The following is a 19,705-nucleotide window of genomic DNA, read 5'->3' as shown; positions in this document are numbered from 1 at the left end:
GTTGGTTGTGGGCCAGTAGATTGGATTTCAGATTTTCCTATATAAACCTTTAAACATGTGGATTTAATACCAAAGGGAATTAGTGTGTGAATGAAATAACTGGAAAGGTAAAAAAGAAAAAAGAAACAGTAAAATAAGCTACTGTGTACCTATACTTGTGGTCAGTCTGATCTGCCAGCACTTAGAATATAAAATAAAAGTCAGAGTTAATTTAAATATTCTTATAGCTAAACAAAAAGTGGTCTTCTAAATACTAGTATATTCAAATACCTGTGGTTATGGTAAACTGTTTCATGGAGTTTTGTTTTCTGTTGTTACTCGTACACTCATGCTTTGAATTAAACTCACAACTTTTAGCATTGGTGGGGTTTTTGACAAAATGTTATGAAAAGGAAATTTTACCAAATGTTGGGGCTTAGTAACCAATAATGAATACGTCTCACCCGTCTCACAAATCAGTGATCCGATTGCGTCCTGCAACGTGCAACAATAAAACCCTCTTCACTTACACTGCGTGCCTGGAACCCTTTAGAATTACCGTTTTTTCTGCATTAATTGCTCATAAAACTTGATCTGATCTACATCATAGACAAACACATTGTGCTAAGCTAATAACACACAAACATTGATAATGCTTCGTGTCTTTATTGAACGCACCCATTAAACATTCACAGTTCTGGTGGAAAAATTAAGTGAACCCTTGGATTTAATAACTGGTCGAACCTCCTTTTGCAGCAATAACCTCAAACTAGCTTTTCAGTAGCTGCAGATCAGACCTGCACCACTTTCAAGAGGTTTTTGTTTTTACCATACTTCTCTACACAACTGCTTAAGCTCTAGGATAACTTCGAGAGAATGACACGCTTCACTTCCCACCCATTTCCCCTTTAAATGGAGGTGTTTTCCGCGACGTCAGCGGGAACACCCCCCGACATCAGCGGGAACACCCCCCGACATCAGCGGGAACACCCCCCGACATCAGCGGGAACACCCCCCGACATCAGCGGGAACACCCCCAGACATCAGCGGGAACACCCCTGACAACAGCGGGAATTCCCCCGACATCAGCAGGACCGCCAACATTTTTGTTCTCTTTACATTAATCTCATGGATTTAGTATTTAAGATTTCCTGATAGGATTTTCATAACAAGAAATCCAATTTAGACTAAAAAGAAAATGAAATGTTTTGTGCATGTTTTCCTTCTGTTTGACCACCCAGTATGAAATCTTTCTTCTAAACACGCCATGATCCCGGAAGACATCTTCAGCTGAAAGATCCTATATCTTTGGCAAGAGTTTGTGCAAGAAGAATACTGGCAAGAAAAAGCTCTTAACAGAAATGAAAACCTTATTGAACATTGCAATTCTGTGTATCATGTACTGGTGTTTTTGGAATATAACATTATTATTGTCATTCATTTATCCGCATGCCATTAGACTACAGGCAATACTCAGCTCCTTCCTATCTTTTCTTTGGGGCCTGATAAGAACTGTTAGCAATCAAGACAAAAACGCAATGGTTTACCTTACATCTATTGGTAGCTATATTTTTGTAAAATCTACCTTTTTTAAATGAAAAAACTCATTGTTTTACAGCTCAGTGTTTAAAGGCTCGGCCGTGTGTGTTTACCATATGTCAGATATCCAGACTGTATTTAATGGACCATTCGCGCACAGAGAAGGCCCAAACCACCAATTAATTCCATATCAGGGTAGAATCCCTTACCCAAGGCCTGGCACGGTAAGTTGCATTGGCATACGTGTGTTCTGTTCTTTTCTAATCGGCATACCGCAGTGCCTGCTTTTTGACTGTAGCTAATTTGCTCATTAGCAATGTTATGCTGTTATGTGATTTCTTACTCTTTTGAACAGGATATGCAAAAATAAAGTTTCTTAAAAGTTTTTAGTAGTAAATTTGTCCAAAATCTTTTGTTAACAAGTAGGACTAAATTTATTATATTTTTGAAGATTATTGGGATGAGAAGGTTCTTTAAATCATATATTTTTTTAATCTGAGTTATTGACTGCAGCTGCCATTATATATAGTCAGCCATTACTGGCTGAACACCATTGGTATTGTGGATGGGGTTGTTGTGGTTTAACTTTACCACGCCAGCTATTGTAAACTATAGTTGTGCAGCTACATGCTGGTCTGTGAGCTACTACTACAATAGTCATATATATATTTCCTATTAATGGGTAACTAACGAACAGCCTCCCACCAGGAAACCTCTCTCCTGAGCCAATAAAGGTAGGCAATGGGGAAGAAGGATTAAGGTGGAGGAGGGGAAAGGTGGGAAGGATATTTTGTCCCCCTACCCTGGAAAAAATCCTGCGAAGGCCTGTGGCACACGTGTCGTCAGAAACCTGGCACTGCTAGCTAAACAAATGTCCACCGGTAGCAGGTTAAGGTGGTGCACAAGTATTCAACTTAAGATCTCATCTAATGTATTTAAAATATTAAGTGTTATTCTTCTTTCCGCAGACCTCCAACACAGTGTTAAATTGGTATCTGTCAAATATAAATGTTTTATGCACATCTGGCTACAGTGTGCACAATAATCATAGTGATCACTAGCAGACGCAGTCAGAACACAAGCATATTCTTTGCAATATTCTCTGGATATTCCAAAATGTACTGTTTTTGGTTTTTTTTTAAATCTACAAATCATATTTTTGACAGTAACAACAATATGGTGTCAATAATATGAATAAGCTATGGATGGGTTTGTTGTGGTACATTTTAAGATGTTAGTAGGCACTGTTATGTTTTATTATCATGTACTTTTTAATGTTATAAATATACTTAGTGGCTTAAGAAAAAAAAAAAAAAAAAGATTTCTAAAAACTCTTTACTTGCATGCATTAATAAAAGATTTTTAGACTTACCAAGAAAAAAATTGAATAACTTTTTCATAAAAACCTAATTTTCTATAATGATTGCTGTGTTACCAGTTTTTAATATTTGGTATAATTTGCTTATAAGATATGTGGAAGCTGTGCTCATGACGTAACATAAACTCAATAATGTCAAACCCTTTTTTTTGTTATTGCAAGTCACAGTGAGAATTGTGTGTTGCATAATCTGTTCGGACGCTTTCTATAAATTCTGTTATGTTTCCAGAATTTCAACGTATATATAGTTTCAAAATCACATTTCAGGGATGGTTATATGCTGTATGCTTTGTTATAGTGCCCTGGCGGTGCATTTACCCCAACTGTGCTGACCACCAAAGAATTCCCAGATGATGTGGTTACCTTCATAAGAAATCATCCATTGATGTTCAATTCTATTTATCCGAGACATAAGAGGCCACTTCTAATCAGAACAGGCACAGACTACAAATACACAAAAATAGCAGTGGACAGAGTAAATGCAGCAGATGGGAAGTACCACGTCTTGTTTCTTGGGACAGGTAAGCAAATTACAAAATATGATTGTTTGTAGATACTGACTGCAGTGTTTTAGATGTAGCAGCGAATATAGTGGATGTTTGGCCACCATGTCATAACATTATAAGGATTGTTTATTCTGTGGATTAGTACATATTGCCCATTCTGTCTTTCTTGTTACAGAACTGATACATTGGAATCTATTTTAGGTACAAACATCTGCTGACATTGTGTAAAAACGTTGTTTATTTCCCAAAATGGATATTTTTTTTAATACAATCAAGAGCAGAGATTTCTCTGAAGTATAGCCATATATTTGATCTTAAGTTTTTTTTTTCCTTTACAATCTGCAAACCAGATACGTTTGTTAAATCTGGAAGATAACTGTATCTCAAATTAAAGACGCATATATTCTTTCTGCACATTGCAAGTGTTTAAGTGGGGTGCTTTTTTACCATTACAATCATATCCCAGCCCTCCTTCTCAGAAGAGTGATAAATAAGAAATCGCTCATCACCCAACCAGCCCTTTGAATTTTAAATGATCTAACACTGCTAATTTGGCCCAGAAGATTCTATTCCCACTTCCTAGACCTGCTTCCTAAGGCCAAATCAACCCAGGTCATGTTACATCACTAGCGGCATGCATGTCTTTCAGATTGATTAAAAAATGTGTGCAAAAAACATATAATAAGAGCAATTAATAACGGCAATATAGGTGGCAATGTTTCTACTCAGCAGGAGCCTGGTCAAGACATGGTAGCAGTGAAAAAGACAAGGGGTTTCTACATGCACACATACAAACGTGACTTAATGGTGGAGTCATTGTCACTTCCGTTGATTCCCTTACATCATGGTTCAGTTATTAGCATATACAATACATCTGCCACCTCTGTCTATTCACATTCTCGGTGATGTTATGTATTGAAATCACTGAGATAAAGCAGCTATTTCTGCAGGGAAAGTTCTAACAGGCATTGATATTGATGTAAAATTGAATTTCTCATCTCAAACTGCATTAGGTTTAGCTTGGTAGCTAGAAAAGCATGTGCTTTTGATAGTAAATAAATATTGTAAATAAATATGATAAAATCAGTTTAGTTAATCTTCAAAGCAATCTTTCTTATAACAATAACGTTTGATATGAATATATATATATATTTTTTAGACTAGCCAGGTTGAGACTGAATGTAGGTGCTTTCCATGTGAAAACCAGAGATAAGATGACATCATGGTATTCTGTGTTTACAGTTCCTTTTTGATAGAGGAACACATAGTGCTTTGGCCGATAATTGCTTGGACGCATAGAAGCGAGTGTAGAGTATATGTTACACCTTTTGCCAATTCTAGTCAGAATTTAATGTAGAAAACAGCTATCCAGCTGAATTACTTCCAGACCTGTCTGTCACCGTCAAGGACCTGTCAGACACCTCATGTGGAAGAGCTCACTTATTACTGGCTTTGTAACGTTCACACATAATGTTTGCACTCCTGGTGTTAGAGCCAAGGCAGAAAACTGCAATGTGAACCAGTTGCGTGTTAATTCAGAACTTTCAAAATTCTCTCTCACTATAGATATATATAGACCATTATTGTCATAGGGTCTCAGAGATTCAGTTTGAAATCACTGCAAACAACCCCTTTAAATTGTCTTAAATCTTTGCTGTATAAATAAACAACATTTTGGAACTGTGCATCTGTTGGGAAATTACTGTGTAAATCTTAAAAGTGATTTCTTTGTGTATCCACCCCTGTGGTAATCCAAATTGTTAAGGTTTATAAATAATGATAAATAAAAAAAAAATTCTTCCTCTTTCTACAATTACAAAACATATCAGACATATTTAAACCTTTCTGTGAGCTAGAGACTTTAGTATCCAGAGCTTTCGCTTTCTCAATTGGAGGTTGTGGTGAATAGCAAGGTTTGTAGCAAGGGTTTTTTCCTCAAGCTGCCATTAGGCCGTTGTCTCCTCAAAAAGGCTAATATTTGTAATTGGCACTGACATGGCTATGGTCACTAGGGTACAATTTCATGTCCAAACAATATCAGTCAGCAACAGGCCTGGACTGATTCTAGGTCATATAGGGCAAATGTCCTTTGGATGCTGGATGTGGGTCTATTGTTAATGCCAAAATCATTTATAGAGATACAGTCTTCCGACACCCAATGGTTTTTGAAAAGGAGTTTAACCGAGTTGGATGAAATTATTTTATTTTTTTTCTTAAAGCTGAGTAAAACTCTGTCACATTAGCCATGCTATCTATTGCCTATGTTGGTGTTGGGAGAATAAAGGAGCAACATGAATAGACACAAATCTAATTGATAAATAGACTAAGAGACATGATGCAGTGAAAAGACTATATATTTCTATGAACCATTAAGCTATATGGAAGAAATCGTGGAGCTACATAGCTGCAGGAAAAACCTAAAGATCATTCATAGGCAATTATCCATTTGGTAGCAGTCAAATATTCATATTTGATGTCCAGCATTATTATGTAAACATAGACAGAAAACCTCTGCAATTTAAAAGTGATTGTAGTATGATGCCACGTACATTTAAATTGATGGTACATTTTGTAGCCAACTTTTAATGAAAACCAAATGTAGGAAATCTTGAATATCTAATAACCTAAGGTCTTGATACCATGGCAGCATGTACGACGGTGACAATTAAATGCACAGGTCAGCAACATGCATAATGAGAAAGGGAGACCTGGGCAACCATAGTTTTCCACAGGTCTCCAGTGAGTGATGGTATTCCTCAAGATAATGGCTCATGCCATTCCAGTTCTTACTATGAAATGAATGGAATACAGATACGTCTTATTTTCTTGTAAATTATAACTGTAGCCCAACAGGAATAAAAATGCATACACAATTTGAGTCTGCATACCGGCAGCCAATTTTAATAATTTCACCCAGTATAGAATCACTAGATTCTTTACTGTGAAGAATCGAAATCACATTACAGTTTTTACTAATCTTGAGGACACAAGTACAAGAAATTGGTGTGAGGTGTAAATCTAGCTCTTATATCACATAGCATTGTCATTGTGTTATACAAAAGTGTTTTAATCACAATCTATCATTATTGAGCAGTATGTAATCATTCATAAATCATAATACCCGATGACCGAAATACAAAGAGAAAAGACCTAATTAGTTTAACAATACATTTTCATTATTTCCCCTGTAGTAAGCTTCTGGCATCTGAAATCACAGCTGCTTAGTTGTACGGTTGTAATTTCTAATTCTGACGGAGTTCTTTAATGAGATTGACGACAGCTGACAAGAAATGGTCTACAAATGGTGCAGGATATGTGGGAAAATGAATTAACAATTACATTAAAGCAAAACATATTGCAAAACGATCCTCTACGCACTTGACATTTTTTTCTACAATGATCTTATTAAAGCTTAGCAAGAAACTACAGCAAGAATACGATTACTTCATGGTGATTGCAAATATATAACCTGAAACCACCAATGTCTAGCTCAAGAACACAATATCAGTAAAGCATTCCATAATGATCTCTCAATCTAAAGGTCTTTTATGGCGCTTACTATCAAATTACTGTCTGGCTGGGCATAACCACTAAATAATTGGTCTATTTTATTCCGATTACACTTACGTTATATTGTTTAACTTGCATGTATAATACATATTAGTCTTGTACGTATGTTGGTCTGAGTGTGTCAATGCAAACAGGACAAGATTGGTCAAACACAAAAAGTCTTGGCATTGTTGGCAAAAAAAAACTTCACAACATAGTCTTGGACAGACACTTTGCAATGTTGATTTAGGTTTCTCACTCAAACTATATGTAACATCAAGAGATGTACTTAATCCATGTTTAGTGGCAGCAATATGTGTTCTGAATATATAAATCCCATGTATGAATAGTTATAAGTAAAGGTAACTCCTGACGGTGGTCCAGATTATTGTGTAAAAGGTTTACTTGCCTTTATGTTGTGGAGTTATGTGGCATTTATACATTTTAATTATTGTTAGAGTTTAGGCAAAATAGTAAATAAATACAGAGATTATGACAAAAATATTCTGACAAACCTACGTGTCATAACACTATAGCACCTGCCATGATACTGCAAGGACATTGCTAGAGCTGAAGAACATCGATTTAAACAACACATTAGGTTTCTCCTGTTTAGCCATGAACCAGCCATATAGGTTAGTTCCCAATTAAAACCATAACAGGCCAAAGGGTTTTTAAAGTTTCACTATTACCATCCAAGTTTGAGATGTATTTTGGAATTCAGATACACATCTGTTCTTTCAACTTTTCACCAAGGATGGTGTGGTCTTCCACCGTCCTAAATGTAACAGGCAAGTGCAAAATTAAAACTGGGGGAGCTGTATTGAGTGAGCCAGGAGTTTTAACCCATTTATCACAGGGAAAAATCGTCCTTTCCAGTCTCTTGCTTGCACAAAAGCCCTTTACTCTGTTCATTTGGTAACAATATTTATTATCATCCCAACTATTTTCCATTTATTCTGCCAGCAAAGGCAAACAATGAGGCAATGTGATACATTGTATCACATTGGATATATCCAGTATCTGTATTTAAAGCTAGAAAAGACATCAAGACATTGTATTCACCATGATAAACATATTTAGTGTTTGGTATTACCAGCTTGCTTATGCAGACAGAAAGACAGGCTGGTTACATAGTTTTTGGGCCAGATAAAATAGCATTTATAAAACATTTTCCCTTTTTTTTATATATCAGAGGTGGGCCTTCAAAAGGCATATTCCACTATATGATAAACATGCATAATATTGAGTGTTAACATTTTGTTATAGCTTGTATTTAATTTATTGCTTTATAAACTTTAGTTTTGCTTGAACAGCTATACCACCCCATCGTTCAGACATAAAGTTCTAGTTTTAATCATCTCCGTTTTCTGCTATAATGTAACGAAAAGTACACTGACGTACAGGTACCCAGTGTTTACAGATATTGCTTGAATTGGTATTTACTGTGTCTCCTTAAAAAGTAGTTATTTTAGTCAACTCAGGCCATCGCTCTGTAACAAGAAAACAAGAAAAGATAAAAGTAACATAAACGAAGTTACAAAGAAAATAGGCAGATGTAAAAGTCAGAATTGAGGAAAATCTTAAATAATCATATAAAAAAATAAATATGCAGTTGTAAAAAGTTATATTTTAATAAGTATTATTATCCATCAAGGAATAAAAGACACAAATGGACTTAGCATATGCTTTCTTTTTGCTTTTAGACAAAGGAACAATTCAAAAGGTTGTTGTACTCCCCGGTAACAGCTCAACCAGCGGAGAACTGATCTTAGAAGAGCTGGAAGTTTTTAAGGTTTGGCACACTGCTCTGTTTAAAAAACTACATGTCTGCACAATGCTTTGATCTGACAGACCTGGCAAAGAAACAAAAGCTATAGCTAAAGATTAAAAAAAATGGTGTTATAATATGCGTTAGAGTTAGCTGAAATTAGACTTGCAATAACGTAATGTTTGGTGAACCATGCAGCCATGATCTCAGTGCAAGTCGTCTGTCTTCAGTGTAATAAACAGATCTATCGCACACAATGTTTAACGTGACATAAATTGCCAACTGTAAATGTTTTGAAGACAGTGGTGTAAGTGTAAATGTAGCTTTTCCCCTAATTTCCATCTATATAAAATAGAAAGGGATTTTTTTTATATTATCTCCATGGTTTGATTTGTAAACAAGCAAATAATGAACAGTATCAGTGTAATACATGGCTTAGTGCTTTGTTTGTAAATTAAATTGACTCAAAGGGGACAATGAACATATTGTGCAGTACCAGAATACATTTAGCTTTATATGTTCATCCAAATCTAATCATTTATAAATTAGTTGTTGCGAAATACATACTATTAGATACATAATATTGGAATATACTTTTTGTTATATACACATAAACATGATATTATTTATGACTAAACAGCAATTCTATTTGTGAATATGGGCATAATTTTCTAATGAGAGTTTGGTTCTTTTTAGACTCATGCTCCTGTAACCTCAATGAAGATTTCTTCAAAAAAGGTAATCTACAAGCACCACAATTGAAATATAATGTATAATTTAATCATGCATTCCCACACTTAACACTGTATTAACTAAGCATTAACATATACATGTTTTGATGTCATAGTCTTCTTCACAACAAAGATGAATAGAATTCCCATATTTGTGCAGAACAGCTGCTGTAAACTCAATATTATGCAAATATTCCGTACAGGAAACACTTAATGGTAACTGTTGACAGACAACCCTAATTTTGGCAGCAACCACGTTAACTTTAACTACAGCTTTAAAAAAAACGATTCCCCCAAATTATAGTTTAAAAAAACAAAACAAAAAATATCTTCCGGCTTAGTATGTAACTTCGGTTTCATGAAATGAAGTTGGAAAGATTGTTTCACACAATGAAACCGTGCCGTTACTAATAGATGCCTTTAGGGCAGCATGATCGTTCAAGTTTAGGGCATAATAAATACTAAATCTTACTGGAAGTATATATGTGCCTGGTTTCATGCTGAATGTCCCTTACATTCTCCCATAAGGAAATTCTGCATAAAAATATACATGCTTGATTGCGGAAACAAAAAAAAAAAGGACACGTAAAGGAAATCAAACCACAAAATGAACAGTTTCACAATGTGTATCCGTTTATTCTATCACAGAAAGTATACAGTATAAATTGCAGGGTGAAATTGTGTCTGGCTCTGGTAATAGATGTGAGCTTTATCTAAGGGGAAAAAAAATCTTGTTCCATGACTCATAGGTCTTATTAAGAATTCGGTTTGAACAGCAACACTGTCTTGAGTTTTTACCAGGCACAGGATATTTAAATAACACCATTCATATAAAAGTTCAGTTCTGTTATGGGAGGGTCATGCTACAAACATTGAAACAAGCAAAGGTTTTAAAGAGAGTCATTCCGGTGCAGGTGGTGCAATGGCAATAACAAATATTACACTTTTTATTACTTTCCCCCAAAATTGCACTTTTTCCTTCCCTTTAGTATGTTTATTGTACAGCTTATATATAGATGGTATTGGTTACTGTCACCCATTTAAGAGTGAATTGAATGTACAACCCATTGGTGAGGTTACCATCCCATGTGGTACTTAAATGAATTATAATAATTAAAGGTTACATTTTGTATTTTACAGCAACAATTGTATGTTGGCTCAGAAGAGGGCATCACACAAGTGTCTTTGCATCGCTGTCATGTTTATGGCTCTGCTTGTGCTGACTGTTGCCTTGCGCGGGATCCTTACTGTGCCTGGGATGGGAAGTTCTGTTCCCGATTTTATCCTTCAGGAAAGAGGTAAGAATGAAAATTGAATTTTGGCAATGTTCATGTAAAAAGTCAAGAAAATTAAGCTTTCTGATAAATAGACTTACACATAGTCACAACTTTATGTTAATTAAGGCTTAGAAGCATTACTTCCTCACATTTGGCATCAAGTTCTCCAGTTGTCCATACAATATTTGTTGTAGCAGCTTTGCCATGCAAGGTGCTCGTTATGGAAGTATACCATCTAGACTAGCTGCTTAATTGAGTTGATCCAAAGTTCTGTTAACGTTCCAAGTTGATAAATTTTTCTTCTTTTTTTTTTATTTGAGAAAAATTAGCTTGTCTGTTAAAAACTAAACATTGTATTTGGTGCGATGCATGTACCTTGTATTAAAATGTAACTCCCTCCAATTGTTTAACTGCTACCGTGTTTCCCCGAAAGTAAGACAGTGTCTTACTTTCTTTTTATCCCTAAAAGCCCCACTATGTCTTACTTTCGGGGTATGTCTTATATTGGGAAAAAATTGAGAGTGATGGGAGTTATGATGTACTTTTAGAGCATAATTAGATCATGAAAAAGACATTGGAAATGGTACAGCATAACACCCATCACTCTCACACACTTACCAATCAACACACCTACCAATCCACACGTATACCAATCCACACACATATACACAAATCCACACACGTATACACAAATCCACACACATATACACTAATCCACACACATATACCAATCCACACACATATACACCAATCCACACACATATACACCAATCCACACACATATACACCAATCCACACACACATACACCAATCCACACACATATACACCAATCCACTCTCACTTAATGCTTTCCTACCTTTCCTTTCTTCTTTCAGCTTCTTTTCCTCCTCTTCGCTCCTCTTCTTCAGTTCTGTCTTCTTCCTGGTTCAGAGGGCACGGACAGCGGTGGGCGCGGCTTCAGTGTTGTGCGCCGGGATCTGACAAAAAACCCCGGCGCACAACAGCTGTTGCCGCGCAGATCACAAGGGAGCGGTATCGGAGGTCATTAACAGACCTCCGGCTCCCTTGAGTGATTTTAAGCCGGGTTGAACCCGGCTTAAAATCACTCAAGGGAGCCGGAGGTCTGTTAAAGACCTCCGATACCGCTCCCTTGCGAGCCTGCTCCTCCAGCGGCGGACATTACTGTCCGTCTCTGGAGGGGTGCCGGGTGCCGCAGGTTGGCACCCTCTGGAGTGTGGCGCCCTGTGCGGTCGCACACCCCAAAGGTCGGCCCTGCTCTAAGGGGCCGGCCTTAGGGGTCTGCGGCCGCACAGGGTTTAAATAAAAACATCAGGGGTTTTTTTCAACTTTATTTAACATCCTCCATGTTAAATAAAGTTAAAAAAACTTTATTTAACATGGAGGATGTTAAATAAAGTTAAAAAAAAACCCCGATGTTTTAATTTAAATCCTGTGCGGCCGCAGACACGTAAGGCCGGCCTTGGTGGGGACTTCCCGGCCCCTTAGAGTGGCGGACCCGGCAAATCCCCCGTGTTTCCCCGAAAGTAAGACATATGTCTTACTTTCGGGGTACGGCTTATATTAGCCGACCCCTCTGAAACCCCCGATACGTCTTACTATCGGGGGTGTCTTACTATCGGGGAAACACGGTAGTATCAGATCAGAAATAATGTATTGAAGTTTTATTTTTTAAACATTTAGAGTTCTTACCTAATATTTTCAGACAGGTGCATATTAGGCATTTCTATGTGTTCAAGCTCAGTTAGCTTAGCTCAGATATACTAAACGGTTTGGCTCCTTATTATATTTCTAGGCCCAGACTGGCCATTAGTGCTGCATACTGATACTACTTTTCCAGCAGCAAATCGGGCCCTGCAGTGTGCATCTACATGCAAGGAAAGTGTAAAAACAACATATATATATGCAGCTGATGGCCTTAAAGAGCCTAGGCTACATAGTCACCCTGGGTCCAGCTTTGATACTGCCTGTGATGTTAATTACCCAGCATAACACGGTGACTAATGAAAGTCTATGTGGGAAAGGGCTTCATAGCATTGCCATAAAGAATCAGCTCAGTGTGGTGTTTGAATAGGCAAAGTCACCCAAAATATCATATGTCCGACAACAATGGGCAGCTTCCTATCTGCAGATAAGGAAAGTTTATTGAAACACAATGACATAAAACCAGGTTTTGTCAATGCTAATCTACATTACTGTATACTGCACTGTATTTTAGGCCAAGTTAAATATTACATATGTTTTTTCAATTTAAAGAGAAGGTATCCTGCTGAATGCTTTTAACATAGTATGACTGTCTAAACATTTCAACAGACTAATGGAGTTTTTACTAAAAGTGGAAAAAAAATTACTCACCTCAAATAAAAATCATCTAACTCATTTTATTGTGCATTATTTTTTTAAGGAGAAGTCGAAGACAAGATATCAAACATGGAAATCCGGTTACACAGTGCAGGGGATTTAACTTGAAAGGTAAGCCATTTCTACCTCTTACTTAATATGGACTCACTATTGGATGCTGTTATGCAAGATTGATAAATGAAAATAAGATTGTAATTAATGGCGATGCCTAGGTACATATATTTTAACAATCATTTTATATTGAACAAGTACGACTTGGTACTCAGGTGAGATTTGGGAGCAAAACAATGAAACAGTGACTTATTCAAATACTATTCGAGTGCACATACAATAGTATATTATTAAGGTTGGTTTGGTATGAAGAGGGTTATATCGTCACTGATTTTTTACCTCTCTGCCCATGTGCAGGGTGAATTACATTTCCTTTAACGTGTCTAACTATAGCTAGGTTTTTTATTGCCTGGAATGTGCATGTAACAATATATCCATTGTTGATGAACTAGGACTTTGCGTGCCTCATTGAACAGTTTTCTATTGCTTTCAATGTAGCTTCTTTTTTCTTTTCTTAGCAGTCTAGTCATGGACTTGATCACAAAGCATGCATTTCCCACCACCATCAACATGAATTAACAACAGTTAGTAGACATTGTTTATAGCCATGGCAATCCATGTTTACTAAGTAAAATGGACATTACAGTCATCCTATGCACTTCAGTGCAAAGTGAAATTTCTTAGTTCATCAGAATCCCCTCTATTTGTCCTCTTATTCTCTGCCCCTCGGCTGTTTACATTGCAGATGATGCTTTCATCTGAATGCATAGTAGCGCGCATGCTCGGTCAGCGCCAGTGCTGGCTCTCACATGTATTCCAGGGGACATAAGAAAACCCTGGGCACACATACAGAAACTGTTATTTAATTTGGAGTACTTTCCTACCAATGAAATGTGCAAAATGCAGGCAGCTGGGTAGGGGAGGGCTGGCAAAAGTGTGCTGATATTACCGTATTGGCTCGAATATAGGCCGCACTTTTTTCCCCCACTTTAAGTTTTTAAAGTGGGGGTGCGGCCTATATTCGGGGTCTAGCGCCCGACGCCCGGGACATGCAGTCCCGGGCGCCGGGCAGGCAGCGGGGATAAGATACAGATCCCCCGCAGCGGTGCAGGGGACCTGTATCCTACTGTCTGATACGCTCAGACAGCCTCCCCTGCCAGCACTTCCCACGGGGGGGGGTGCCGGCACGGGAGGTTATCTAAGCGTTTTACCTCTGCCCACCCCCGACTTACCGGAGCAGACTCCCGGGTGTCTTGCGGGACCGGCGGGAGACATCTACGCAATACGCGCATGCAACTTCCGGTACCGGTACCGGAAGTTGCATACGCGTATTGCGTAGATGTCCCTCGCCGGCCCCGCAAGACACCCGGGAGTCTGCTCCGGTAAGTCGAGGAGGGGGGGCAGAGGAGGACAGCGGCAGCGTATCGCGGGGAGGGAGGACAGCGGCAGCGTATCGCGGGGAGGGAGGACAGCGGCAGCGTATCGCGGGGAGGGAGGACAGCGGCAGCGTATCGCGGGCAGGGAGGACAGCGGCAGCGTATCGCGGGCAGGGAGGACAGCGGCAGCGTATCGCGGGCAGGGAGGACAGCGGCAGCGTATCGCGGGCAGGGAGGACAGCGGCAGCGTATCTCGGGGAGGGAGGACAGCGGCAGCGTATCTCGGGGAGGGAGGACAGCGGCAGCGTATCTCGGGGAGGGAGGACAGCGGCAGCGTATCTCGGGGAGGGAGGACAGCGGCAGCATATCTCGGGGAGGGAGGACAGCGGCAGCGTATCTCGGGGGGGTGAGAGGACAGAGTGGCAGCATGTTTTTTTTGGTGCTTTTTTAAAGAAAAAAAACTTTTTCTTTAAAAAAGCACCAAACTTTTAGGGTGCGGCCTATATACGGGGGCGGCCTATATCCGAGCCAATACGGTATTATGAGCTTACATTTAATGTATCATTTTAGAATTATATAAGAAAGCACTGGATTTTAGATTCATTTAGAAGTATGCAATACAGTATTTGTAAACTTAGCGCCATAAGGGTCACAGTGGTGTGCCTCAAGTGCACATTCTCAGTTAACACAAGTATTGGTAAAGCTGTTAAATGACATTTTCTAGTTTTTAGACGAGGAACGTTTTCCACTTTTTACTCCATGTAAAAAAATAAAAAACATTTACAACTTAGTGGATAATATTTCAAATTAAAAGCAAATTATTTCATTTACCACAACATCTGAACATACATCATATTTTCCTATTAAGGATTTCCGTGGTGTTTCATTTTACAGTTCATTTTTTCCAGACTCCAGAAAAAAAAAAAATCAGTAATGGTTTTACAATTTATTTCCCAAATAAAGGTCTGCCCAGCCCACAACCTGTGATGTGGCTCCTGTAGCCATATATTATTTCCTTTGGCTCAGCTTTAGGTAGCTAAATATATTTTGGTGTTTTTGGCTCAGTACTTGAGATTGTGACCATTATGTGATTGCTTTCCAGAATATAGAAACACTGTAGAAACGATTCAGTATGGAGTCAGAAACAACACAACTTTCTTGGAGTGCAGTGCAAAATCTCCCCAGGCATCTGTCAAATGGCTGCTGCAGAAAGATAATGACCGGAGGAAAGAGGTGAGTTATTGGGTTGAAAAGAAAACCAGTGTAACTTTTGCTAACATATAAATAAAACCAACGATCTTCTGATGCTTTTCAATAATTGCAGCCTCCTGTGTTTCTTATTACATACTTTGGAGAATTGTATACTACCCAAAGGAATGGGTCTGCAAGTTAACACCAATTACTATTCTCAGAGTAATACCAGCGTCCTTTGTTAAGGGTAGCTTTTTGGAGCGAACGCTTCCTTTGCATTGACCGTATGTGTTTTGGAACTATAAGCCTCCATCGCATACACTAAATCACCAGCTGTGCTTTCTGCCTAGACAATACCATCATCATTGTCTGGAAATTAGTCTGCAGATTGCCAAGAAACAAATGCAGCTCGGGATTATTTTACAGCATCTAACTATATTTGGAGTGCATATTAAGATACAGAACTCTGGACTAGATGCCAAACATGTTGATGAACGAAGTACGTCAGATCAATAATCTTTGTTTCCATATAACAAAGGCTTTGTTTAAAACATACAGTAAGACATAAACTGTATGCACTTTACAGCTAGAAACAATATAATTATACGTGGCCATTTAATTTTCCATTAGTTATTTGAATGAAAGCCACGGTTTTATTTGATGGATTTTTTAAATAAATTAAAAGATATTAAAATAACAAATTAACCCCACTTTTTGTGAGTCAAGAGGGATTACATTTATTAAAAGCAATGACAGGGTGATCTATCAAATTCTCTTGGAACTATCCAATGGAATGGTAATAGAGCTGGGCTTTGTCTGACACTTAAGTCATCATTATTTTCTGCCTGCCTATATGCTTTTGGAATCACTCATCTTCATACCTCCCAAGTGTACCATCTTTTCTTCTTTCTACTTACCCTAAAATAAAATTGTCCTCCTTCCGCTAATTCACATACTGAGAGGAATGGATCTTTTAACTATCAAGAAGATCACTGATATTTACAGGGATGGAAGTTGTGATTTGCCATGCTGACCTTCAAGCAGTTTCAACCTCAGGAAATAAAATGGAAAATAATCATAATCCATATTTATTGTACCGGTCAGGTTATAAAGAGAAACATGGTGCGATGGAGGTTGGCATGTAGCTATAAATACATACCCTTGCAGAATCTTGTCTGTCTCCCATGGGGGATATCCATTAGTTATTCAATTATTGCTGGCCTGTCCTCATTTATTGATTTCTAATGTGTAATAAAACAAATATACTGCTGCTTTAAGAAAAACTATTTAGATATCGCTATTTATATCTACAGAATTATCTAATTAGACAAACATAAAACATAGACAAGTGCAGGTCCTTTATTACACTGGTGAGATGTTTAAATTGCTCATGATTTTATTTGGTGGATAGTAAAGGAAAAAACACTAATTACATTCTCTGTTCAATATAACTTGCAAGGTGACTTTTTATGTCCTTCCTTAAATATCTGCATTCCACTTTACCCCCCCCTTAAGGTTCAGCTACAGGGTTGTTTCTTGTTAATTTTATATATCTCAAGAGCCCTCTCATATCTAATCCCTTTCAGTCCTCCCTGCCTTTGGAATGCACGACCATTCAATAGCCATCAAAAGCCACCAGTGTATGGAAGTGTTTTAGTATCTATTCTTACAAATGCACTTCCAGTTCCACTCAATCAGTCTAATGTGGTGCACTTTTCGTACCATTCACCAAAGGTCTCTGGACTTTTTCTAAATTAGATGTCTACACTTTAAGTTCTTGAAGCTAGGGCTCTGTTTCAAGTTCCTGAAAAGATCATATCTAGTTTTTAGAGCAGTAACAATGTTATTTAAAAAAAAGTGTTGCTTACCTTATGGCACTTATTAGTTATATGGCTTTACATGTCTCTTGGGCCAGAACATACTGGCACGCCCCTGGCCCAAAGAGTATGTTGTGAAGTAAGTATGTTAAAATAAACTACAGTATCTTTCATATATGCATTTTTGAGCCCATCCATGTTTACAACATCTAAATTGTCTTTTTCAGGTTAAATTAAATGAGAGAATTATTTTAACTGATCAAGGACTCCTCATCCGCTCTGTCCAGGACACTGACCAAGGACTTTACCACTGTATAGCCACAGAGAATACTTTCAAACAAACAATAGCAAAAATTAACTTGAAGGTTCTAGAACCAGAGATTGTGACTTTGATGACCGACAAGTCAAAATGGCTATGGGCGAGTGCATTAGGTGGGATGCAGTTCCATCCCAAAGATCTCTCAGGAGCTTTCACTCACTCCGAAACACAACTGATAAACCAGTACTGCAAGGAGACCAGGCAAAAAGCTCGCCAGGAGGCTGAAATACACAAACTCAAAGACTATGGCAAGCTAAAGGTCCTTATGAACACAAGAAAAAGCAGAAACCGAAGAAATCAATTGCCTGGTTCTTAGATTACAACGTATTGGGCTTTTCATGGAATTCCTTCCTTTTCTGTGCAAGCAACCTTTGGAAACACATACACAAAATGTTGGAACATTTGTATCCACAGCATCTAACTAGCAGCTGATGCTGAACACTCCTTTTAAAATAGAAGTCCTGTAAAATTCCATGCATGACTGTCTAGTAGCCAAAAGATTTGCCAGTTAATTTCTTCACGATTCTACCATTTTCCTTTTATTGCAGTAGCTTTCTTCACTTGAACTTAATATTCTATCTTATTTATTAGATTTTTTTATTAATATGTACTTGGGAGTAGTGAACGCAATGACAATTTCGTGTCTGTAAATTGCTCATTTTCTTTCATGGGTCTGTTTACAGTTTTCTTCACTTAAAAGGTACTATCTTAAAAAAGGAAAGTACCTGAAATTCAAGCTTAAGCATTGAATGACATAAATAGAAGGTGGTGGATTATGTGCAGGTAGAAGGTCAGATGGAAAGTTAGAAAATGCTTAAGAAATCACATGGTCTTATAATAGAGGCGTTAGTGCAGTTGAAGACTATCCAAACAATGGCAGCAGTAGCAAAAGACTTTTATGGTCGATGTGGCCTGAAATGTGGATTTGTGTTTTATTTGTATATAGGGATACAGAATGTGAAGAAAGTGTGCTGAATCCCATTGCCAATGGCTAAATGTCATGTGATGTCGCACAATATGTCATATAATAACAGTGACCATATCCTACAATGATGCTCAGAAAACAAAAATGTACCATTCTAAAATTTAGTATAATGCGTCTGTATCTGGCCCGTGTGCTTGTTGCTGACATTATCAGAATTGTAGTTTGATGCTGGAGCACTACTCACCACAAGAACTGCCATGGAAGAAAGAAAAAGAATGAAGGTGGAAGTAATGATGGATCCAATACTCCGGAAAGATGTCATTATAAGCTCAGTTCCTCAGTGACAATCCCATTAAGGCACTGGTACATCTGACACTACATTAAATACTTTAAATATACATGTAATAATTAAACAAATAGCATGTAAATTCATTCATTATGACTTTACCTTCTGATGAGCCAGAAAAGAAGAAAGGAATGTTTTCTCTTTCCTTTTCTTCCTTACAGGGTCTTACTGTGTATGTTAAGGTACAAAACAAGTATCCAAAATGTTATATGTTAAGCTGTAGCTAGCAGATCCAAGTGTATTTATATCCAGTATCGCAGACAGGGGAGCCTTGTGAGTTTTTTTGGCTTTTTATGTAAAAGTATGTTTCTGTTACATGTGTAACCCATATATCACTGTCTGGAGTTTATAATGGGCTTCTTTGTATAGCACTGCAGTGCTTGACAATAATGCTTGTGTTCCTTTTCCTGGTGATAGAAACATGAGAAATAGTGAACTTTTTAGTGTTGATTCAGATTGGCTTAGTAATAATTTTAAAGTAACTGTTCTTAAGCAAACTTGCTTTTTTATAAAGCATCAATCCAGAAATACTACAAGAATCTACTGGTACCAACAAATATTAGACACAAC

At 37.7% G+C, this 19,705-nt stretch overlaps 1 protein-coding gene across 1 annotated transcript in view; it reads left to right on the top strand.

Moving 5' to 3' along the window:
- SEMA3C (semaphorin 3C) overlaps window positions 1-19,049 on the top strand; it is a 70,912-nt gene extending 51,863 nt beyond the window's left edge. Inside the window, exons 11-18 of the mRNA XM_053461928.1 lie at window positions 1,598-1,742; window positions 3,195-3,417; window positions 8,658-8,746; window positions 9,419-9,460; window positions 10,594-10,751; window positions 13,154-13,221; window positions 15,640-15,770; window positions 17,773-19,049. Coding sequence (XP_053317903.1) covers window positions 1,598-1,742; window positions 3,195-3,417; window positions 8,658-8,746; window positions 9,419-9,460; window positions 10,594-10,751; window positions 13,154-13,221; window positions 15,640-15,770; window positions 17,773-18,180 — 1,264 coding nt within the window. The 3' untranslated portion in view covers window positions 18,181-19,049. The remainder of the gene's footprint in view (window positions 1-1,597; window positions 1,743-3,194; window positions 3,418-8,657; window positions 8,747-9,418; window positions 9,461-10,593; window positions 10,752-13,153; window positions 13,222-15,639; window positions 15,771-17,772) is intronic.
- Window positions 19,050-19,705: the final 656 nt, after the last annotated feature.

This window comes from Spea bombifrons, chromosome 4 (assembly GCF_027358695.1).
Source record: "Spea bombifrons isolate aSpeBom1 chromosome 4, aSpeBom1.2.pri, whole genome shotgun sequence".
Classification (NCBI taxonomy): Eukaryota; Metazoa; Chordata; class Amphibia; order Anura; family Pelobatidae; genus Spea; species Spea bombifrons.
Note: the sequence above shows the minus strand (reverse complement) of the source record. Positions and strands in the feature narration are given on the sequence as shown.